This window comes from Stylophora pistillata, chromosome 1, assembly GCF_964205215.1.
Source record: "Stylophora pistillata chromosome 1, jaStyPist1.2, whole genome shotgun sequence".
Taxonomy (NCBI): Eukaryota; Metazoa; Cnidaria; class Anthozoa; order Scleractinia; family Pocilloporidae; genus Stylophora; species Stylophora pistillata.
This window is the reverse complement of record NC_142519.1, coordinates 56,041,465-56,066,351: the sequence shown is the minus strand read 5'-3', so window position 1 is coordinate 56,066,351 and position 24,887 is coordinate 56,041,465. Positions and strand designations below refer to the sequence as shown.

At 38.4% G+C, this 24,887-nt stretch overlaps 2 protein-coding genes across 8 annotated transcripts in view; one reads left to right on the top strand and one right to left on the bottom strand.

Moving 5' to 3' along the window:
* LOC111346125 (uncharacterized) overlaps positions 1-23,092 on the bottom strand; it is a 43,400-nt gene extending 20,308 nt beyond the window's left edge. For 4 of the 7 annotated variants that reach the window (XR_015991902.1, XR_015991903.1, XM_088733922.1 and 1 more), the window contains exons 1-5: positions 20,797-21,021; positions 9,861-9,963; positions 8,117-8,383; positions 3,520-3,786; positions 426-494 (exon numbers count right to left, since the gene is read on the bottom strand). Coding sequence is in view for 5 of the 7 variants with exons in the window: in XM_088733922.1 (XP_088590048.1) it covers positions 426-494; positions 3,520-3,786; positions 8,117-8,383; positions 9,861-9,876 (619 nt within the window). In the remaining 2 variants the exon portion in view is untranslated. Of the gene's footprint in view, positions 1-425; positions 495-3,519; positions 3,787-5,743; positions 5,860-8,116; positions 8,384-9,860; positions 9,964-20,796; positions 21,022-22,571 lie in introns of those variants that run through there. The other 3 variants (XM_088733924.1, XM_088733927.1, XM_088733928.1) reach the window with 3 other exon arrangements.
* Positions 21,031-22,417, top strand: LOC148743231 (uncharacterized). Its single transcript, XM_088734141.1, has 2 exons — positions 21,031-21,312; positions 21,398-22,417. Exons 1-2 carry the CDS (start codon positions 21,031-21,033, stop codon positions 22,415-22,417), a joined length of 1,302 nt encoding a protein of 433 aa, XP_088590267.1.
* Positions 23,093-24,887: the final 1,795 nt, after the last annotated feature.

Sequence of the window (24,887 nt, the reverse complement as noted above, 5' to 3'; positions counted from 1 at the left end):
TAGAAACACTTGTGGCTAGAGCCTGAGCATAATATACACTAGCAAACCACAGAACCACAATGTCATGGTAGAAGCCGTCCACCCTCACGGTTCAAATCAGATTGGTTTCTTCTTTTTGACACAACAAACAGATTTAACGCAAACTACTTAACTTGTATGTCTAGTCATTTAACCTGATTAAAATATCTCCCACACTGCACTGGTTTAGATTCAAGGGGATAGTCTGTATACCAAAATTATGCTAAATTAAATAAAAGTCACCGTGCTTGTTCAAGAGCTTAAGACCATCGTACCTTTTTACTAGGTCCATTGATTGAAAAACAATACCGTGTTCTTGGAATGCGCGTGCTTATTCGCCTGATTACGTCATTTCTGTGCGCAGTACTCGATGCGGAATGCAATACTGAGGAATTACCTCAACTTACCTACTGCAAAAGACGACATTTTACAACCTGTCTCTGTTAAAGACGGTCTGTCTTCCTTCTCACCTGTAACTTAAGTTGTACAGGAACTCACTTAGTCAACACATGGTGTTGATAAAAAATAAATATTAACTACTCTTGTACATGCAGACTTTCCCAAGTTCCTTTGTTCTTGCTAAATAGAGAATCTCTGAGTCTGCTTTTGTTTTTTGTTTTTTTTTAACGAATTCTAAACCACGCGTTCACTGTTTTATTCACACGATAGTTGTTTTTAGATATCATTCAGGTCATCTTTAGAAAGAACTAGCTATAACTCTTGCAGATCATTTTAGCTTTATAATTTCTAATGTATTTGACTGCCTGAATTTATGGTCCTCCAAATTTTGAAAGCGCCCAAAATACGAGGTCGTCCTAATTGCACTTATTTTTGCCTAGGAGATAGAAAACCCTGCTCATAGAGCCCTCATCAGTCAGTAAAAAGTCTGCTTCTTGAAGCAATCCTGAAAAGAACGAAAATCATCATTTCACTTTTTACTGGGGAGAAGAGAGGTAATTATTTTCTTTGTCACAAGAAGGTTCTTTTTGGTTTGAAAAAATGTGACAATAATTCAACAGCACATCGTCAGTTCCAACCATATCAGATTCACTTTGAGTGCCTCTTTATAGCAAGAAAATCCCCTCCCTCTGGGCCCAAAGTCAATTATTGTACAGTCAATATGATAGTGAGTTGAAAAGGTTTAAAATCTATTACATTACAGTTTTTTTTCGAGATGATCTCTCTTGGGATGTTAAAAACTAAAAGCTAAAAGACCTCAAGTTACTGCAAACTTTATAACATATTTTTAGCATGCGGGCAGGCAGTTGCAAGTGCGTTTCTTTGAGAGCAATCACCCCCCACCCCCATCAATTATAAAGAACATACCACTGGCAATTAATAAAAGACTGAACGAGATCTCGTCGAACAAGGAGGCCTTCGATGAAGCAGCACCGGTTTACCAAGAAGCCCTTGAAAACAGCGGGTACGACTTCGAACTTAAGTTCCAAGCCGAGGGCAGCGCACAGCAAAGCCAAGAGCAGACTACCCGACAACAAGAAAAGAAAGCCAGACGTCGAAATATCACATGGTTCAATCCCCTCTTTAGCAAGAACCTCGCTACGAATGTGAGAAGAAAGTTCCGAGACACTGAGAACGAGTGCTTCAAAAGCAAACACCCACTGAATCAAACAGAAACATGCTGAAGATATGATATTCGTCTCTGCCGAAGCTGTAGGAAAAATTTAGGGCGCACAATAAAACAACCCTCACTGCCACACAGCAAACGCCTGAAAAGACCTGCAATTGCAGAGTTAGTCAGTTTGTCCGATGGACGGAAACTGCCTAGCGCAGAGTATTGTATACCAAGCTACTGTGAGCAGCAACAAGGGCAAAGAAACCTACATTGGCATACCCGGAGATCAGTTCAAAACAAGATACCGGAATCACATAGCTTCGCTTAAAGACAAGCGTAAACTGAATTCCACAGAGCTAAGCAAACACATCTGGTCCCTGAAGGACGCCGGCGCGCAATACACATTGTCCTGGAAAATAATCGCCCATGCCAACACATACACGAACCTCTCAAAGAAATGTCATCCTTGTCTAACCGAGAAGTATTTCATTATACGGAAACTGGACCTATGTTCATTGCACAAAAGAAACGAGTTAGCAACTGCATGCCTGCATGCTAGAAAATATCTTATTAAGTATGCAGTAACTTGAGGTCTTCAAGTTTTCAACATTTGTAAAGAGAACATCTCGAAACATAACTGTAATGTAATCGATTTTAAACCTTTTCAACTCACTATTACTGATTATTACCGCCCCGTAAGTCGAGCACTGTTTTTTATATATGTATAGGTTCTTAACCAAGTGTGAGGTCAAGATGGTTGGATATTGGCCGAGTTCCTTTTTTTTTTGCATTTTTATGGCCGAGACGAAGTCGAGGTCCACAAAATGCGAAAAAAGAGCAAGGCTAATATCCAGCTATCTTGACCGAAGAAGCTTTGTCAATAAAGGTTTATTACATTGCAAAAATATTTCGCCTAATTAAGAATTAGGAATGACTTCTTTACTTCGAGAGTTGGGAAAAAAAGTCAGTTGTGTTTGTAGCACAACGAACTTACGCGAGTCGTTTCTGTTTTCTTTGTTTTGATCTTCTGCCGCTTTCTGCCTTTCCATCGCAAGAATTACGAACGTAGCTCTAATTCAATTTTTTTTCATGTGCGGGATCAATGCGGGCAATCCGAGTGGGCAAAAAGAAGACACTCAAAAGACCAATCTTTTCTTTAAAACCACAGAAACGTCTCACCAAAAGTGTGAAAGCTAACCTCTTCCTTTTACTATTAGACAACTGACTTCTCTGTCAACAAACATATGAAATACATATATATGAACTGCGGTTATGAAACGTATATGTGCACGATCCTTCACAGTAAAGCACTATTAAAGCGATAGTGAAAATCAGACCTGAAAAAAATTCAGGCCTGTACGGGATTCGAACCACTGACCTCTGCGATACTAGTGCAGCGCTCTACCAATTGAGCTAACAAGCCAACTGAAAAAGTTGGCTTGTTAGCTCAATTGGTAGAGCGCTGCACTAGTATCGCAGAGGTCAGTGGTTCGAATCCCGTACAGGCCTGAATTTTTTTCAGGTCTGATTTTCACTATCGCTTAAATAGTGCTTTACTGCGAAGGATCGTGCACATATACGTGACTTCTCTGTATCACCTTCTTTGTTTTTGTTGTTTCAGCCACAGAGAAATCTCACAGATAGTGATTCCCCAAATTTCTTGATTTAATTTCTAGTGTTGATAGTGCAGCTGGCAGAGTTAGGATAAACGTCACTGTGGATAACTTTAAAAATGTATGCTTTGAAATGTTCTGCCAATTTTAAGAAAAGCTTTCGATAACTTCCACAAAAGCCAACCAACAGCCCTGATCTAGGGGCCTTGGAAAATACTAGTTCCATAATTCAAGACGTGTGTGTCCTTCCCTTAGTACCCGCGAACAACTGTTAGGCATACGTTAATGGTGCAAAGTAGAACTCTGGTTACTCACTGCAATACTTTTCAGCCAGGTCTTTACGCTTTATGAGTATGTGGGTCAGAGCCTCAAACAAAGTCCTGTAATTCGCATCAGCACCCATTGTTTGTTTCCACTTCATCAACATGCGGAATCCTTCTTCATGCCTACACCTTTCGTCCCAATGTATCTTCTCTAGCATTACCTCGGCCAACCTCAACTGACGCCCTAGTACTTTCCAATCAAGATCAATATCTCGGGCCAATTCTTCTAAGTCGCCATCAGTCGGTACACCGTTTTTTACTGCAAAAGCATCATAATGTCACTGTCACATACCATACATGCATAAGTCAAAAGTAACCGTAACAACCGTTATTTGCGGGTTCAAAGCCCAGTTAAATACTCAGGGCCGGTTATTTAAACAAAGTTTATTCGTTGTTTAACAAAACCGCGTTTTAATCCGTCTTCAATTCAGGGAAACCCTTTATCAGAAAATTTCGAGAGGGCCGAAAGCTTATAGTGGAGGGACATTTATTTAATTAAATCAACCCTCCTATAGAGAAAAAGAGAGTAAAAAGTCTGCTTCTTCAAGCAATCCTGAAAAGAACGAAAATCATCATTTCACTTTTTACTGGGGAGAAGAGAGGTAATTATTTTCTTTGTCACAAGAAGGTTCTTTTTGGTTTGAAAAAACCTGACAATAATTCAATAGCACATCGACAGTTCCAACCATATCAGATTCACTTTGAGTGCCTCTTTATAGCAAGAAAATCCCCTCCCTCTGGGCCCAAAGTCAATTATTGTACAGTCAATATGATAGTGAGTTGAAAAGGTTTAAAATCTATTACATTACAGTTTTTTTTCGAGATGATCTCTCTTGGGATGTTAAAAACTAAAAGCTAAAAGACCTCAAGTTACTGCAAACTTTATAACATATTTTTAGCATGCGGGCAGGCAGTTGCAAGTGCGTTTCTTTGAGAGCAATCACCCCCCACCCCCATCAATTATAAAGAACATACCACTGGCAATTAATAAAAGACTGAACGAGATCTCGTCGAACAAGGAGGCCTTCGATGAAGCAGCACCGGTTTACCAAGAAGCCCTTGAAAACAGCGGGTACGACTTCGAACTTAAGTTCCAAGCCGAGGGCAGCGCACAGCAAAGCCAAGAGCAGACTACCCGACAACAAGAAAAGAAAGCCAGACGTCGAAATATCACATGGTTCAATCCCCTCTTTAGCAAGAACCTCGCTACGAATGTGAGAAGAAAGTTCCGGGACACTGAGAACGAGTGCTTCAAAAGCAAACACCCACTGAATCAAACAGAAACATGCTGAAGATATGATATTCGTGTCTGCCGAGGCTGTAGGAAAAATTTAGGGCGCACAATAAAACAAACCTCATTGCCAAACAGCAAACACCTGAAAAGACCTGCAATTGCAGAGTTAGTCAGTTTGTCCGATGGACGGAAACTGCCTAGCGCAGAGTATTGTATACCAAGCTACTGTGAGCAGCAACAAGGGCAAAGAAACCTACATTGGCATACCCGGAGATCAGTTCAAAACAAGATACCGGAATCACATAGCTTCGCTTAAAGACAGGCGTAAAATGAATTTCACAGAGCTAAGCAAACACATCTGGTCCCTGAAGGACGCCGGCGCGCAATACACATTGTCCTGGAAAATAATCGCCCATGCCAACACATACACGAACCTCTCAAAGAAATGTCATCCTTGTCTAACCGAGAAGTATTTCATTATACGGAAACTGGACCTATGTTCATTGCACAAAAGAAACGAGTTAGCAACTGCATGCCTGCATGCTAGAAAATATCTTATTAAGTATGCAGTAACTTGAGGTCTTCTAGTTTTCAACATTTGTAAAGAGAACATCTCGAAACATAACTGTAATGTAATCGATTTTAAACCTTTTCAACTCACTATTACTGATTATTACCGCCCCGTAAGTCGAGCACTGTTTTTTATATATGTATAGGTTCTTAACCAAGTGTGAGGTCAAGATGGTTGGATATTGGCCGAGTTCCTTTTTTTTTTGCATTTTTATGGCCGAGACGAAGTCGAGGTCCACAAAATGCGAAAAAAGAGCAAGGCTAATATCCAGCTATCTTGACCGAAGAAGCTTTGTCAATAAAGGTTTATTACATTGCAAAAATATTTCGCCTAATTAAGAATTAGGAATGACTTCTTTACTTCGAGAGTTGGGAAAAAAAGTCAGTTGTGTTTGTAGCACAACGAACTTACGCGAGTCGTTTCTGTTTTCTTTGTTTTGATCTTCTGCCGCTTTCTGCCTTTCCATCGCAAGAATTACGAACGTAGCTCTAATTCAATTTTTTTTCATGTACGGGATCAATGCGGGCAATCCGAGTGGGCAAAAAGAAGACACTCAAAAGACCAATCTTTTCTTTGAAACCACAGGAACGTCTCACCAAAAGTGTGAAAGCTAACCTCTTCCTTTTACTATTAGACAACTGACTTCTCTGTCAACAAACATATGAAATACATATATATGAACTGCGGTTATGAAACGTATATGTGCACGATCATTCGCAGTAAAGCACTATTTAAGCGATAGTGAAAATCAGACCTGAAAAAAATTCAGGCCTGTACGGGATTCGAACCACTGACCTCTGCGATACTAGTGCAGTGCTCTACCAATTGACCTAACAAGCCAACTGAAAGCTAAAAGACCTCAAGTTACTGCAAACTTTATAACATATTTTTAGCATGCGGGCAGGCAGTTGCAAGTGCGTTTCTTTGAGAGCAATCACCCCCCACCCCCATCAATTATAAAGAACATACCACTGGCAATTAATAAAAGACTGAACGAGATCTCGTCGAACAAGGAGGCCTTCGATGAAGCAGCACCGGTTTACCAAGAAGCCCTTGAAAACAGCGGGTACGACTTCGAACTTAAGTTCCAAGCCGAGGGCAGCGCACAGCAAAGCCAAGAGCAGACTACCCGACAACAAGAAAAGAAAGCCAGACGTCGAAATATCACATGGTTCAATCCCCTCTTTAGCAAGAACCTCGCTACGAATGTGAGAAGAAAGTTCCGGGACACTGAGAACGAGTGCTTCAAAAGCAAACACCCACTGAATCAAACAGAAACATGCTGAAGATATGATATTCGTGTCTGCCGAGGCTGTAGGAAAAATTTAGGGCGCACAATAAAACAAACCTCATTGCCAAACAGCAAACACCTGAAAAGACCTGCAATTGCAGAGTTAGTCAGTTTGTCCGATGGACGGAAACTGCCTAGCGCAGAGTATTGTATACCAAGCTACTGTGAGCAGCAACAAGGGCAAAGAAACCTACATTGGCATACCCGGAGATCAGTTCAAAACAAGATACCGGAATCACATAGCTTCGCTTAAAGACAGGCGTAAAATGAATTTCACAGAGCTAAGCAAACACATCTGGTCCCTGAAGGACGCCGGCGCGCAATACACATTGTCCTGGAAAATAATCGCCCATGCCAACACATACACGAACCTCTCAAAGAAATGTCATCCTTGTCTAACCGAGAAGTATTTCATTATACGGAAACTGGACCTATGTTCATTGCACAAAAGAAACGAGTTAGCAACTGCATGCCTGCATGCTAGAAAATATCTTATTAAGTATGCAGTAACTTGAGGTCTTCTAGTTTTCAACATTTGTAAAGAGAACATCTCGAAACATAACTGTAATGTAATCGATTTTAAACCTTTTCAACTCACTATTACTGATTATTACCGCCCCGTAAGTCGAGCACTGTTTTTTATATATGTATAGGTTCTTAACCAAGTGTGAGGTCAAGATGGTTGGATATTGGCCGAGTTCCTTTTTTTTTTGCATTTTTATGGCCGAGACGAAGTCGAGGTCCATAAAATGCGAAAAAAGAACGAGGCTAATATCAGCCATCTTGACCGAAGAAGCTTTACTAATAAAGGTTTATTACATTGCAGAAATATTTCGCCTAATTAAGAATTAGGAATGACTTCTTTACTTCGAGAGTTGGGAAAAAAAGTCAGTTGTGTTTGTAGCACAACGAACTTACGCGAGTCGTTTCTGTTTTCTTTGTTTTGATCTTCTGCCGCTTTCTGCCTTTCCATCGCAAGAATTACGAACGTAGCTCTAATTCAATTTTTTTTCATGTGCGGGATCAATGCGGGCAATCCGAGTGGGCAAAAAGAAGACACTCAAAAGACCAATCTTTTCTTTGAAACAACAGAAACGTCTCACCAAAAGTGTGAAAGCTAACCTCTTGCTTTTACTATTAGACAACTGACTTCTCTGTATCACCTTCTTTGTTTTTGTTGTTTCAGCCACAGAGAAATCTCACAGATAGTGATTCCCCAAATTTCTTGATTTGATTTCTAGTGTTGATAGTGCAGCTGGCAGAGTTAGGATAAACGTCACTGTGGATAACTTTAAAAATGTATGCTTTGAAATGTTCTGCCAATTTTAAGAAAAGCTTTCGATAACTTCCACAAAAGCCAACCAACAGCCCTGATCTAGGGGCCTTGGAAAATACTAGTTCCATAATTCAAGACGTGTGTGTCCTTCCCTTAGTACCCGCGAACAACTGTTAGGCATACGTTAATGGTGCAAAGTAGAACTCTGGTTACTCACTGAAATACTTTTCAGCCAGGTCTTTACGCTTTATGAGTATGTGGGTCAGAGCCTCAAACAAAGTCCTGTAATTCGCATCAGCACCCATTATTAGTTTCCAAATCATCAACATGCGGAATCCTTCTTCATGCCTACGCCTTTCGTCCCCATGTATCTCCTCTAGCATTACCTCGGCCAACCTCAACTGACGCCCTAGTACTTTCCAATCAAGATCAATATCTCGGGCCAATTCTTCTAACTCTTCATCGGTCGGTACACCGTTTTTTACTGCAAAAGCATCATAATGTCACTGTCACATACCATACATGCATAAGTCAAAAGTAACCGTAACAACCGTTATTTGCGGGTTCAAAGCCCAGTTAAATACTCAGGGCCGGTTATTTAAACAAAGTTTATTTGTTGTTTAACAAAACCGCGTTTTAAGCCGTCTTCAATTCAGGGAAACCTTTTATCAGAAAATTTTAAGAGGGCCGAAAGCTTATGGTAGAGGGACATTTATTTAATTAAATCAACCCTCCTATAGAGAATCCCTGAGGCCCAGTATAAACTTGCATAAAACCGCGGTTTCGGTAAGACCTTGTGTAAATAGCCTGCCCTCAGTCTTTGAGATAAGTAATATGGGTGGCAATAGTAATAATAATAATAATAATAATAATGACGATGATGATGATGATGATAACAATAATAATAGTAATAATAACAATAATAATAAACGAATATTTAGACAGGATAAACCCATCGGTACAAAATAGTACTGTTATCAAAGGGGTCCTAAATACTAAAAAGTAAAAAATTAAAAAAAGGAAAAAATACAAGTGAAAAAATACAGCAGTAATAAGCGGTACTATAAAATCTGCAAAAAATGTTCGTTGACTTTTTGCCTAATTAAGACTCTGGGTCGAGTTGTTCAAAAGTGGGTTAAGATAACCCAGGGTTAGTGTGAAATTAGATTTCAGATCCGAAAGCTTTAAAAGAAAATTCAGTTTATTTCCACTTGTTTACAATTTGGTGATTGAATGAGCTATAAAGAATTGGGAAAATTATCCCAAAACAGCTTTCGAACAAAGAATATAGAAACCTGGATTAAAATTTAACCTTGGGTTAGCGCTAATCGGCCTTCGAACAACTGGGCCCTGGAGTTCAGTTTCCGGATCGTGTGTAATGTCATATAGGTTCAATCTTGATGATGAAATGTAATGGTTTTTTAATAGGCTTTCATAATGTAAAGCGCATTGAGGTCAGAAATGCGCTTAATAAGAATCTATTATTATTATTATTATTATTATTATTATTATCACTATTATCTCTAACGGTAAACTACTGTAAATAAGAGCACCTATAATACAGACTTGAAAATGGTTGCATTTTTACCACAGAAAAATGAGGTGGCGTAAAAGGCATTGTATGCACACGTTTATCTTATTTAATAACTACAAAGTAAAAGAATATTCACTAAACCAAGGAACACAAGTTTGCCAAATTTAATCTCGTAACAGAATTTTAAAACAAATTTAGCCAACTAAAGTTTTTCAATTTCCATGGAAACCAAAATGTTGCATTTTAAAACCCTGCTTTTCAAAGCCTCAAATGATTCTTGTGACGCTGCATCCTCACAGGCGAACTTGAGTCGTGATCATAAGGACTTTGCCCTACTAAATGATACTTAATAAATTTACTTGCTAACATTTTATAAAAATACTCATGTGGAGTACCAACAAGGGGAAATTTTCGCTTGTCGACATACCCAAAGGTGAGTCCATTCTTCAGTCAGTTCAAAATGTTTTCTTCAAGCGGGCGGCTTGATTCCTTAAGTAATGTCCAACACCATCAACATCGCTTAGAATGTCCTAAAAGATAAAAACCAAAGAGTTTTAAAAATGATTACTGTATGTCATGATAACTATGTAGATTTTCCCTGATCCACAAAAACTGGTTCCCATATGAGTGTAACATAGACTACAATCTATCGTTTTCTTGAGTGTGGTCTTGGATTAGTTCAGCATAGGGAGTCTTTCTCCGCACAGTTGCTACAGTAATTCAGCATGACAAAGTCCTAAAATTTTGGTAAAGACAACATATTCCGGAATTTATTTCTATTAGAATTTCAGAGTAGCATGGTGATGCTTGTTTCTCCAGACAGAGATAAATACAGAAGTACGTAAATAAATAAGGCAGTCTAATTATTCATTAGCTACACTTAAATTAAATTAGTTATTCCTTAATCAAAATTCCTTAATTAATTTACAATCATTAAAACTAATAGAAAGTACTTAAATAAAAGTGACCAACAATATTCACAAGTATTCAGAAAGGCTTAAATAGTCGTCAAATATATATAAAATCTTTAAAATTATAGAGAGCTCCCACAGAATCACCTAATTTGTTCCACGTCTTTGCAAGAGAATTTCTTAATGAAGGAAGCCCATTTGCTGTTGTATTCACTCTGGGTATCTCGGCCCAGTGTGAGCCGCGGAGATCTTTCACAAACGATCTTAATTTAATTATGTCCCACAAATATCCTCAGTAGATTAATTCTAAGAGTAACCTTCAAAGTGAGAAGCAGAAGATCCTGAAAGCACAAATCGTTCAAAAAGCATTGATTAACTTGCTCTAAAAGCTCTTCATAAGTAGAGACATGATCATTAGAAATCGCACGCATCGCCCTTTTGTTCAATTAGTTTTTCAATGTCACTAGCATGAGAAAAATGCTACATGCAAGAACAGCATCTGAAATTTCCATAAGGTCGTAGTAGTAGCAAGTATGATAAATATTGTAAGAAATAGACAACTTTTTTGAGAGACATGTTTCGGCATGCTTATACCATCTTCAATCAATGAGTAACTGAACGTGAGTAATTATATAATAGACAAGTAGATGAAAAAAATATTTACAGTATGATGTAATACAAAAGCGGGTACTAATTACAACGTGACACCAAACATGAAAGGTGTGAACTAAAATGCTAGAAAAGTGTTAAAATGCTGTAATTGTTTGTTAAGTTCAGGTTTGATCTTATTTACATAAAAAGCTTCTTTGAGTTTTAAATCAATTGAGTTGTTTGCAGAATCCAGAATACTAAAGCAAGAAAGGTTCTTACAAGAAGGAGATGTGTTGAAATGCTTAAAGATATGCGAGTTTTTATCGCTTTCCGTGTGCTCCTTTTTCCTACTAGAGAAGTGGCGACTAGTTTCGCCAATATAACGGGAATTACATCCCGCAAAAGAAAATTGATCAACTACCATGGATTTTAGAGCATCAGGAGTACGATCTTTAACACTGAACATGTTTTTAATTTTGAAAGAAGTGAAAACTAGTTTGATATTTAACTACTCCATTACCTTTATTGGGCTTGAGAATTATAATATTGGCTTCCTTCGAAAAGATCCACTACACCATGAAGAACAGACTTATGGACGAAAACTCCGCTACGCACCTAAAAACTGAAATCACTCATCTGGCTCAAAACTATATCTCTTCCTACCGTCCTTCAAGAAACGATCTAAAGAAACACCGCATCCTACGAACTCTTAAGAACAATTCTTGTATGAGGAATGTACGAAGCGCGATACTCTCTTGCAAATTTCGAACGTTGCTACATCCTTCTACAACACACTTAGTCGACATATTTTCGGACAATATCGACTACAACCTTCCCAAACAAGTGAAAATGTGTGAAATGCAGACTTTCGTGTTCTCGATTTGACATCACATTACCCGCTAGAGCCATTCCTCTTTAAACTCGGTCGTGGGGCAAGATGGCGTCCGATTTTCCGTATTTTGACTGGACACAGAAAATTGAAAATTTGAGCTAATAAAAAAATTTTTGCACAAAAATGCTCCAAAAAATACGCTTATTTCGTTAAGCGAAAAAAAAATTTTTGGGTTTAGGTGCACTTTAATTAACAAACAATTTTTGGGTTTAGGTGCACTTTAATTAACAAACAATTACAGCATTAAAACTTTCTTCTAGCATTTTAGTTCACACCTTTCATGTTTGGTGTCACGTTGTAATTTAGTACCGCTTTTGTATTACATCATACTGTAAATATTTTATTCATCTACTTGTCTGTTATATAATTACTCACGTTCAGTTGCTCATTGATAAGCATGCCGAAACATGTCTCTCAAAAAAGTTGTCTATTTCTTACAATAAGTATCTGAAATATTGACAAATAAATACTATATAAAATTCAAAGTTTATATAGTATCTAAGGCTAGATGGCATAAATAATACTAGTAGTAAGAATATAAAATTACAAATTAAAAGCTTTCTTAAAAAGATAAGTCCTCAACTGTACTTTAAAAAAGTCAATGTTCCTACAGTTTCTAAGACTAGATGGCAAGCCATTCAACACTGTTGGTCCAGCATGGAAAAAGGCTCGATCGCCAAAAGTCTTCCGTGTCACCCTAGGGACTAGCAGCAATGTTTCAGAATCAGACCGCAGGCTGTATCTAGTTCTAGGCTTTACAACAAGTAGTTCAGATAAATATTGTGGTGCCAGGCCATTCAACGTTTTAAAAGCTAAAAGCGCAATCTTAAATTCTACCCTAAATTTCACCGGCAACCAGTGAAGTTCCCTAAGTACCAGAGTAATATGAGCAGACTGAGAATTAAGCATGTAACCCGAGCCGCCGCATTGATATTGTGGAAGCTTAAACAAAAGAGCATTGCAATAATCTAAATGTGATGTAACAGACGCATGAATTAAACACTTTGTTGATTCTGCAGACAAATATTTCCTAACTTGCCAAGTATTATAAAGCCCCCCAAATGCCTTACTACACACCTTTCCTATATTAGTATTCATAGACATATGGTTATCAAACCATGCGCCCAGGTTTCTAACATGCTTAAGGGGTTGAATTTCACAGTCACCAACTTTAATTGAAGGAATGGTAACCTTATATAACTGCTGCGACGAACCGATATACATACACACACACACACACACACACACACACATCTAAAATACATTATTGTATTATATCTACAATATTATGTATCACTGGATCTTTATTTGAATCATGTAATTAAATATCATCCGCATACGCATTCAGAGAGACTGCCCTCTCCAAATAGTATGAACTGTTAAATTGTTCTGAGATTGAAAAAAAGGCCAAAGTTTTCAAGAATACATAGTATTCACCCATTTTCGTAAAGCAGTGCACAATGCAAATTACAGATCAGCCGTATCTTCCATTCCTATCCACCTCTAACTAGGTTCTTATTGATAAATGGAAGGGGTGGTTCAATTCCAGCACAAAATTCTGACCAATTGACACGATTCGCACGGATCGATTCGACTTGTCGTTAGTTAGGGACGGACAATTATTCTTGTGAAGTGGGGTATGAGAAATATTGAAAAATAGTTTTCCAGCACTGAAAAGACAAAATAAATTGTTTGCAAACGCGATAGGGTAAAAAAAATGTTTGCAGTGTAGTCAGGTAAGATATTAAAAAACACTATTACCAAAATGATAAATTGAGAAAAAGAAAAAAAAGTCTTGTTTAGATTGTACGGTAGACACAAGCGAATTATGTATGAAATACATCACGTTTACAATTCATGCGACACAGACAAGCGCAGTACACTATTATTATAGCATACACTATTATTATAGCATACACTATTACTATAGCATACACTATTATTGTAGCATACACTATTATTATAGCATACACTGTTCTTCAAGAGGCGAGACAGCCCATTGTAAGCACAGATCACAACCAGACATGACACACTTGAATTTTCTTCTGCTCTATTTGGCATGATTCGAGACAGCTGGCTATACAAGCGTGAAATATATTGGAACGTGCTGTGAAATATATTAGAACGTGTTGTGAAGCAGGATAAGTCACCGTTTATTCCAAGCGTGCGACACAGACAAGAGTAAAAAGTATTCAGCATACCTCATTTTTTAATAAGTCATGATGCAAGACTTCCCCCTACAAGCGTGCGTGCGTGATTAAGCCATGAAGGGATTCTGCACGCTACACGCGCGCAAAGCAGACAAGCGAAAGAAACATAGTAAATAGGCGTAAGAAACATAGTAAACAGGCGCACAATGCTCCTGATAGCGCTTTTTCTTAAGCCACTGCGAAGAGAAACTGCTTCAAGCTTGTGTCACCAAGCAGTGCCTCAGCACACTTTCTAGACAAGAGCGCTGTTATGGAGAAAGCATTTATAATCTCGCAATTTAAAGTGTGACTCGGGCGTTACAAATGGATTTAACTAATCATTTGTTCGTGGAGCCAGTAAGACACGCTTAACAGGTCAATTTACGATTGCATGCTATTCGATTATGGAATTACCAAAAAAACTTTACGAATTTTTATCAATCAATGTTCTTGCGCATATCAATTAGAAACAACTCCATACGCATTAAAGCGAAAAGAAATCATCCCGTAGACCAAGTTAATTGTGGTTGCTTATGTAAATTAACCACCGCAAAGAGAGTTTCAAAGCTGATTTATGGAGTGTACGTGTTAACCTTTCGTCATCCCCCCTTACGAAGGGCTAACATTCAAAACCTCAGCTTTGAAACTATTTACGGTAGTCAATTTACATTATCAACTCAGTTGATGAAACCACAATTACCTTGTCATTCTACCCCACCGACACAGCACCACAGTTTCTTTAAAAACTTACCCCCTTTATTCCGTAAACCAGTTTGTCTGTTGTCTTTGTTTACGTTGGGTTAAAGATTGCGCATTTTGTCTCTTATTCACATTAGTCGAGGAAAACAGTTCCGATGATTGTGAAATTTAGCAAGTGGGCCTCTTGTATTACGATGAAAATCGCCACCGGTTTTTGGATCATTCTGCCTAAAGCAAAGTTGTAATAGATACAACAAGGTAATTCTGGTTATCAACTGAGTTGATAGGGAGTAAAGAGTTTCAAAGCTGGCGTTTCGAGCGTTAGCCAGAGCGAATTGACGAAGGGCTATAAACTATTAACTATGGCTTGAAACGTCAGCTTCGAAACTCTCTACGGTGGCCAATTTACAATTATCAACTCAGGTGATAAAACCATAAATACCCTGCTATACTCCCCCACCGACGCAGCACCATATTTCCTTTAGAGGCTTACCCCCTTTATTTAGTTGTGGGACTGAGATATAGTTGTACTGCTGCTATGATAAAATCAGGTGTGAATTTTCCTACTTCCAGTATAAGAAACACACTGATTATTTGATAGTACTTTCACAAGCCTTCCTAAATGAAAAAAGAAAAAAAAACGGGAATGGATAGCTAAAGAATATGAAATTCTGCCTTTTAAGAACAAACAATGAGTGGCACTGGGAAACATCGGGTCAAGATCGGAATTCTATCGTTACACTCACTCACTGATTCCTCCTGTAGGAGCCAGGACTGTCACTGTTTTTCTTGTTCTAAGAAAAACAGTGAAGACAAAGCGAGTCCAAAACAGCAGAAATCGTCAAAAACCACAATGGATACACAAGGAGTGAGTAAGTTTTATCAATCTTACGCGTAAGATGTTCTTTTTTCCGAATATTAACCAGTAGTGTAGCAAATCAACCATATTTCGTTCCCAATACTATTCCTTCCAACGCATTCAAATTCTCAACGGTTCTTCGAGTAACTTAACACTGCGTTACACAAAGCGTGACGCTTTCATTAAATAATCTTTCGCTTTTACTCGAGACGTGAGCTTGGATATTCTAGCCTTCCTAGTCACCCCACCCCACCCCCCCCCCCCCATACAAATATTTTAAGCTACGTTCACGAGTAAAACACATGGCTAGGGATAAAGAACCATCTAGAATATCACTAAGAAAAGTTACGAAGTCATTGAATCGCAGAAGTTAAGAAGGACACACAAAAATATGCTCAGAAAGTCAGTTCCTGATTCATCTGTCTTACAAAGTATTACTAGAAATTACAGATAGTTTTAACAGAAATTAGTCCGTGAATCCATCTACTACCGTACATGATATTGCAAAGAAAAGTATTTTACTGTTTGGAGATATTGAACTAAACACAGGTCCTGAGACAAATAATGGTACTTCACTTGGAATTATAACGAATAACAGATCTAATGCCCTGTTTAACTATAAACTGCTCCAGCATGGTTTAAGGACTCTAGATGTTGGTGGAGAAGGAGACTCAGGTTTTTCAAAGCAGTATCACATCAATTATATGGTGCTCCAAGTCATGATTTAGAAATCAGAGCTTAGAGGCGTTCAATATTTAAGAGATAATCTTGAAGGATTTATAGAAAGTAATATAGAAACCTCATGGTTGGAATATATAACCAATATGTCACTGCAAGGAACATGGGCTCATCATATCACGATACAAGCAGTGGCTGATGCAATGAATTTAAGGATTCACTTCATAAATAATACAATATAATTTATATAATTTATTTAAAGTTGATAATGTAGGAAGTGGTTGCCCAATCATCCGAGCCAGTGGCTCATGTTAAAAACACTTGACTCCAGGTAGGTTTGGAATTTGGAATGTTGGTTTTTGCAGAGGGAGGAAACCAGAGGGACTCACTGGAGAAAAACCCTTTGAGCAAGGATGAGAACCAACAACAAACTCGACCCACATGTGACACCAAGTCTGGGAATTGAACCCGGGTCACAGTGGTGGGAGGCAAGTGCTCTCACCACAGCATCATCCCTCGATCCTCCTCAAATAGAATCTGATGAAAATTTTTGAGAAATGACCTTAGTTGAACCATCAAACATAATAAACCCATCCAACATCTATAATTTAGGACACATAGGTGAAATGATGCATTATGTCTCAATCGTATCAACTGACTGACTAAAGTTCAAACTAAACACACAGTGAAAAGAAGCCTAATGCCTACATCAAAGAATATGGCAAGAACCAAAAGACACAACAATACAACAAGCAATAGCAAACCTGAAAAAGGGAGAAAAGCTTATTATATGAGGCTATAGAACAACTAAAGCAGCAGAGGAACAAGAAAAGCATAGAATATACAAAAAGAATTAAAGAGCATCTAAAGTATTTGAAGATGAAAAGGCCAAATATAATGTCTACATAAAAAGTTATTGAGCAAAGCCCAAAAATAATATAATATTCAATCTTGTGCAAAGCACAGAAATAATATTCAGACTTGGATTTCAAAGTTTCAAGAAATAGCATCTCAAGGTCCACTGTACATCTATACTTGTTGTGATCAGTTATGGTATAATCACAGTGTAGTTCGAATTGATAACCTTAGACAGTCCAACACATATATTGACAAGTATCTTAGTAATAAGACAAGTGTTGATGACATTGAATGGGTTTATAAAACATGCTATTATCACTACGTTAAAAACAGAATTTCACCACATGCTGTTGTCAATGGTTTGGTATTTCCACACAAAAAAAAAAACAGCTCTTTATTACCTCAATGAATTGAAATGTAGATTGCTAGCACCAAGAATTACATTTCAAAAATTAATGCAAGTCCCTAAGGGAAACCAACTCAAAATTCATGGTAGTGTTATAAATGTGCCTGCAGATGTTACTAAATATAGTCAGAATGTTACCATGGTTACCTTGTGAGACAAGTACAATAAAAGTGAATTTAAAAAGAAAGTTGTAGTACAAGAATTCTGCAATGCCATTAAATGTAAGACCTCATAAAGATGATGAAGCAGCATTATGGCTCATGAGTAATGGTAGTCTTTACAAAGATGAACATATTGAATTGAACCAAGACTGAATTAATAAGCACAATGAAAAAATTTTACAACATGAAAATAGTAGTGGCAATACATGTGATCAACAATCAGGAACAGCTGATGTAAATAGCAACAATGTTAACTTAGATTTATAAAATCTAGATGGTGAAGATTAACAGAGTAAAGATAAAGTAAATATTCCGGCAGGTGCTACTGATACAGTTTATGTTAACATCAACTTTTTAGAAGCCACTGAACATCAAAATATTCACAATGTTGCACCAGCTGAGGATAATATGCCATTGAGTGCATTCGGAGATAAATATTCTGAATAATTAGCATATCCTGGTATATTTCTTGGCCAGAAAAGACCAGAAAGTAAGAAACAAATGATTTAAGTCTGCTACAGTGAAATCTGTAAATCTGAACTTTAAAAGGTCAGATAGAAGAGCAGCCTTGTGAAAGTGAAAGTGAATGATTCAATACCTTAATAGCAGCATAGGCTGAACTACTAAGGTCTACAGTGTTACCAAGGTTGAGATCGGACATCAACATTATCAGGCGCCTTTGGCAGCCGCTTTAGTCCATGTTACGACCTTACCTTTTCCCCCCACACATCCCACCCCAGGGGAGGACATCCATCACACAGTAATCTCGTGCGTGGGAAATTAACGTCTCCTACCCCTAACCCTGCAGGAGATGGGACCTCCATTTATTCGTCCTTATCCGAGAAGACTAGAATATCTATCCATTTCATTGATGTTATAGAAAGGTAGCAAATTCTCCTCAGTTATTTTAAGACCATGAGTATTGGTCTGGCTGGGGCTCGAACCCTCTACCTTCCGCACAACAAAATCCCACGCTCTAACCAGTTGAGCTAACCAGGAGGCGGTTGTATGTTGAGAATATATTCTATACAAAAAAGTTAGTCACAAATTGCACAAAGAAACTGTAAGAGAAACAGCAGAATCCTAAATTCAGGCAATTTAAAACAACATGGAACATTTGTTTTTAGTAAGACCAAGAAAAGAACTAAAGCTACAGCTATTTTTCTTTCAATATCTTGAAGGATCCTTACAAAGATCTTGATATGGATCCTTTTAAGAACCTTATCAAATCCTTCACAGGATCCTAGCAGAGATCTTGTCAAGATGCTTATAAAGATCTTTGAAAGATCCTTATTTTTTCTTTGAAGATCTTGAAGGATCCTGACACTGTTCTTGCAAAGAACTTGATCAATCAATCAATCGATCAATTCTTTATTTGATAAAGCAGGTTAAAAATTACAAAAATTACGAAGTAATACTTGCATCAGCAGCTATCAGCTGATGTGGACCTGCTATGTAAAACTATCTAAAATATGTAAAATATATCATAGACTAAAACAATCACAAACACAGTTACACCACATGCCTAATTACAAGAAAGCTGCTATAGGTAAAAGTTAAAATAGATAATAGTTAGTAATAATAGCTAAACTAAATGGTGGACTTATAGAATCCGTAAGATCAATAATAAATAAAGTCATTTTTCTTATTTGAAATTAGAATGGCTTCCTTATTAAATGAGAATTTAAGAATGTCTTTTGAGTGCTTTCTAAGTATTGTTTTAAACCCTTCATTGCTAACATTACATAGTTAAACTTTCTTATTTATAAAGTTCCATATACTTGGGCCTCTATGTTGGAGGGAACTTCCTCCAAGTTCAGACTCTACCCTAATGACATTAAATTGATTATAAAATCTTGTTGATGGATGACATTGAAAACATGTCCAGAATTTGGCTCGGAGCAGTCCCTACAAAAATTTGATGCATCTTAATTAATATACATCTTTTATATAATTAGCTAATAGGGAGCCAATTACACTGAAGCAAACATGACCTACTTTCTTGTGAAGAAGGGAGACGATTAATGATACGACATGCACAAGCATGAATATGATCTAGACTATTAAGTGATGACTGGGAACAATTACCCCACACTGATATTCCATAGGTAATGCTAGGTATACTTGTTTTAAAATATATTTCTTCTAGGGTCAGCTTAGGTAAATATGACATTCTTCTCAGAGCACCAATTTTTTTGGAAAAGGAAGCTTTAACAATGTCTACTTGGGAGTGCCTGGAGAGTTTATTGTCAATCGTAACACCCAGACAGCTTGTAGAGGTGACAAACTTCACAAAGCCAGAGCCACAGAGCAATTAAAAGACCAATAAACTGTTGCTTTGCCAGTATCATAGCTTCAGTTTTTGAAGGGTGAATAGTCAATTTGTTTAGAGAACTCCACTTCGATATCTGCGAAATCATAACATTCAGAGATGAGATAACTTGGTCGATACTTGGTCGATAAGGGTTCTTGTTAGATCTTTGTCAAATCCTTGAGGATCCTGGCAGAGAGCTTATCTCTGTAGGATCCTTAAAGGATCCTCATAAATCCTTGAGGATCTTTTCAAATGATTTTACGTGCAGAGATCTTTGAAGATCTTTCAAAGATCTTTCTAGGATCTTCAAAAGATCCTTGTTCTTAGGGATTCTTGAAAGGTCTTTGACAATCCTAAAGGTTCCTTAAGGGCGGTGAGGCTTTCACGAGGGTTTATTGCTCTCGCTAACTCACTCCTACAGTTTCATATTCAGCACTCAAGTAACACTGACTCTACCTGCGATGCTACGATGGAATTGTTTAAATCTAAAAAAAAAAAAGTCTTCGAGAGCGCGAATGCCTAATGTCTTTATAAGTTAGAAGCTCTTGATCTTTCTCATTTTTCAAATCATTCGCAAGATTCCTCCACATTACAGAGCTCCTTCGCCCAATATGTCTAAGCAATACTTATTAAATAGTTCTATGAGCCCGCGTCGTAAAAAGGATTTAAGAAATCTTACGACTAGCAATTGGAAACAATTAATTTCAAAGCAAAAGCACGATCGCTGACCGTAGCACATTGTCAACTAAGAAGTTGAGTAAAATATGTCATAAATCTAAGAAACTTTTCAGGGTAACATCCTTACCTTATTTGGAGGTGTAAATCAATTCACTCACAATTGATCGCACATCTCTCGCAAAAATTCCATGACATCGCGCCAAGATCTTTGCTGAACTTCTAAATATTGGCCGTTTTCACACTAGAGGACCGACAAATCGTCTGGCATTTGTTCGTCGAATTTGAATTCGAGAAGGCCATATGCCAAAAAGTTGTCCGTCTTATGAGCGCAAAGAGAACAGGCACTACACCGATTGCAAATATGGCGGCCCCTGCGCGAAAGCGAGGCTTTTCGGTAGTAACCGTTGCTAAGGCCAATTCAACTCTGTTTATGTGCTCCATTGATTCAAGTAAACTGGCGAGTAAAGAGTTTGCATCCGAAGCAGAAGTCAAGGAAAGCTTAGAAAAGATTTATTCATACTTTCGAGGTATGCCAGATAATTGTTGCGTACCGTTGTGTCACAAGTCAGGATACAGAGTTGGACCAGACGGCAAGAAGGTCACTTGTCACGATCTTCCTCTGAGAAATCCTAAGAGGCTGAAGGTATTTGATAAAACAACCGATTATTGAATTTAGTTGCCTATTCGAGAGCAGGTGTAAACAAAGACCATTTCCCAATCTTTTGCAGACTTGGTTGGTTAAAATCCGAAGAGATGCCTCGAAGGATTTCAAATTAACCAAGCGAACTAAAATCTGCTCGTTACACTTCAAAGATTCAGATTTTCGTCTCACTTTAAAAGGTCGCCGGTACATTAAAGACGATGCTATCCCATCCATATTTGCGGGGTCGGTGGCATCTCCAAATCGAAAATCGCCGCGGAAAAATCAAAATGTCGTTGAGATGCCCTCTTCTTGTCCGATGATGGATAATTTGGCGACCAATGAAAACAACAAAGATGATGCTCTGGACAAAGAAATCGCCGATTTGAGGGCACAAATCGCCACACTACAGGAGGAAAATTTAATTCTTCAAGAAACCAACAAAGATCTTATGAAATCATTTGATGAACAACTGAGAAACCAGTTCGGCAAAGTTAAGTTTAAAGAGTCAGATTCAGACATTAACTTTTTCACCGGATTCCCGAACTATCAGACCCTGCTGACCTGTTATAATTTTCTAAATCCGGGTACCAATGGAGGAAACATTGCCTACGTTTCCAGTGTAACAGATGAAGTGGACTTCATGTGTGCTTCAAGCATAGAAAGCAAGGGATATAAGCCTGGCAAGCGACGAAAACTGGGTACATTGGACGAATTTTTTATGGTGCTTGTGAGAATGAGGCTTAGTTTGTTTGAACGTGACTTAGCTCATAGATTCAACCTCCATGTGTCTACTGTCAATAGGATCTGCATTTCATGGGTAAATTTTATGTACCTGAAATTCGCGTACCTGAACATATGGACAGATAGAGAGGCGATTGATAAAGCAATGCCCCAATCCTTTAAGGACAAGTACCCCAAAACAAGGGTTATTATCGATGCAACCGAAATCAAGTGCCAAACTCCATCTTCACTGGTTAAACACAGTGAAACTTACTCCTCCTACAAAAGCCACACAACCTTCAAAGGTCTCATTGGAATTGCTCCCAGTGGCCACATTACATTTGCTTCACAACTGTATGCTGGCAGCATTTCAGACACTTCCTAGAGAGATCTTAGGTTATACCCATTTTATCATAAAATCTTGTTGCAGTTGTTTGGTTATATGAGTAGGTAGGCTGGCTTTCCCACAGAGAATCCAGAATTTTAGTCAGGATCTTTTTGTTAGGATATTAGATAAGAGTTCTAACATAAGAACAAACCTCGCTTTCGTGTAGCGGCCGCCATATTTGCAATCGGTCTCTTGGTCGTGTTGTAAAGCAAAATGGCTGCTGCCATGTTGAAACTTCCCATAAAACCTCGCTCTGTTGCTAGTCCCATTTCCTCGCGGTGAGAAAATGCATCATTTCACCGTCTGATATGAATTTAAGTCGTACTGTCGTCGACTTGTTCGTCTCGGACAAATCTCTTCAAAAGCTCTTCTTTCCAGACGGCCAAATATCAGACGACTTGTTCGTCAAAAAATTTGTTCGTCCCGTTTTCACATCAGACGATTTGTTCGTCTAAGACGATTTGTCCGTCCAGACGATTTGTCCGTCCTCTAGTGTGAAAACGGCCATTGTGTGAGTAAACCCGGAAGAACGCTATCCCATGAGACACCAGCGCTACAAGAAACGCGAGAAAAGTGCATAAATTACAGGTCGCATAAATCCCGCGGTACGCGCGGTCGGAAATCCAGTGCGACAACATCAACATGGGGCAGGATGTGACATATAATGTGTATAATATGGCATGCCGTATGGGACAATACTGTTGGCGCAAAAATCAAGCGCAAAAGTTAAATATATATGCCATGGATCAAATAAATATGGTATGAATGGAATATATACGGCATGGACCAAATACAAATGATTCATACAGACACATTTGTATCATTGGTTTCCATATTCTTTTCCAAAATAAAAATGTCGGCTGTGAATCTGTTTGTATCACCTTTTATTCTTTGCATATATAGAGATAATCTACGATATACCTATGGGGCAAATGCGCGAAAAATATATATGGTTATTGTGCCCATTGTCAATTTGGTCAGCGGAAGATTGATAAAAAATAACACGGCGGCCCATGACAGGATTGACGATTTAGAGCAATTTTTCGAAAGCTCTATTCCATATTTTTTTCGTCAAGCTCGTAGAAATCTTCACTCTGAAAACATCAATGTCTTGGAGTATTTTGAACGCCGATTAGATGATCATGCATACGTTGTTAGGTGTTTCATATTTGAGTGCGAAGTGCAAAGGACTGGCGAAAGTTTACTTGAGCCACTTTATCTCTTGTACGAAGAAATCATCGCCTTAAGAAGTCAGTTTCTAAATCTTTGTTGCATGCTTCGAGACTAATGGTCTGAACGCCTCCTCCATTTTGACATAGGTAATCGAGTGGACTTTGAGAACGGCTAAGTTCCTGAGTTCCTGCTCCAGCAACTGCTGTTTGAGTTGAAGTTTCAGGGTTTGAACTTGAACTATCGGAAGACCTAGCTTGCAAGGCTTCTTTGAATTGAGTTGAGATGATCAATAATCTGTCGAACAAGGAAGTCGACAGTGGGAGTAGAGTTCGCCATAATTATACCTTCTCTGCTCGATTCCTCGATCAGATGCCAAGTTTTCCCGGTGGAGAAATTTAGTGGAGTATATTTGGGCAATGGCAGGCAATGCAACATCTCCATTGCCTGCCATTGCCCAAATATACTCCACTAAAGAAACTAAGACATCAGAATATTGTTTTGTGGTGAATTTGAAAAAGAGCGCGAAATATTTCCAATACTGGAACTTGAAACCGATTTTGGGATGGCACAAGGGCGGTTTGAGCTATGGAAACAAAGCAAATCCGTCGTGCAGCTACTCGTTTCCCTAGCTTAAACCGCCCTTGAGGTTTAGTGTCTTTGATTCCTTTTTTTATCGGCGAAAATAAACCTTAAGCGACAGAACTATGTTGCATGTGACTAAGCCAGATGTTTTCTCTTGACTCAAAATACAGACTTAAAATTTGTTCACAGCAAGATCAGGGAACGTTAAGTTCGAAGTCGTAACTCGTCGGTAGTTCGGCGCTAATTATATTCCAGTGATTTAATTTCATTCCCCGGCACCTCACGTCCAAGGGCACTTTGAGCTATGGAAACAAGCAAATCCGTCGTGCAGCTACTCGTTCCCATAGCTGAAACCGCCCTTGAGGTTTAGTGTCTTTGATTTTTTCTTATCGACAAAAATAGACCTTAAGCGACAGAACTATGCTGGACGTGATGTTTACTGAGCCAGATGTTTTCTCTTGACTCAAAATACAGACTTAAAATTTGTGCACAGCAAAAACAGGCAACGTTCGGAGTCGTAAAACCGTCGGTAGTGCGGTGCTAATTATATTCCTGTGAATTAATTTCATTCCCAGGAACCTCACGTCCAAGGGCACTTTGAGATATGGAAACAAGTCTTTACCGTCCTATACATCGAATGCAAATATGGCGGACCACTCGGGCGGACAAGGCCGACTTGCGCGAAGTCGAGGCTAGTTACGCCACGGCTTTT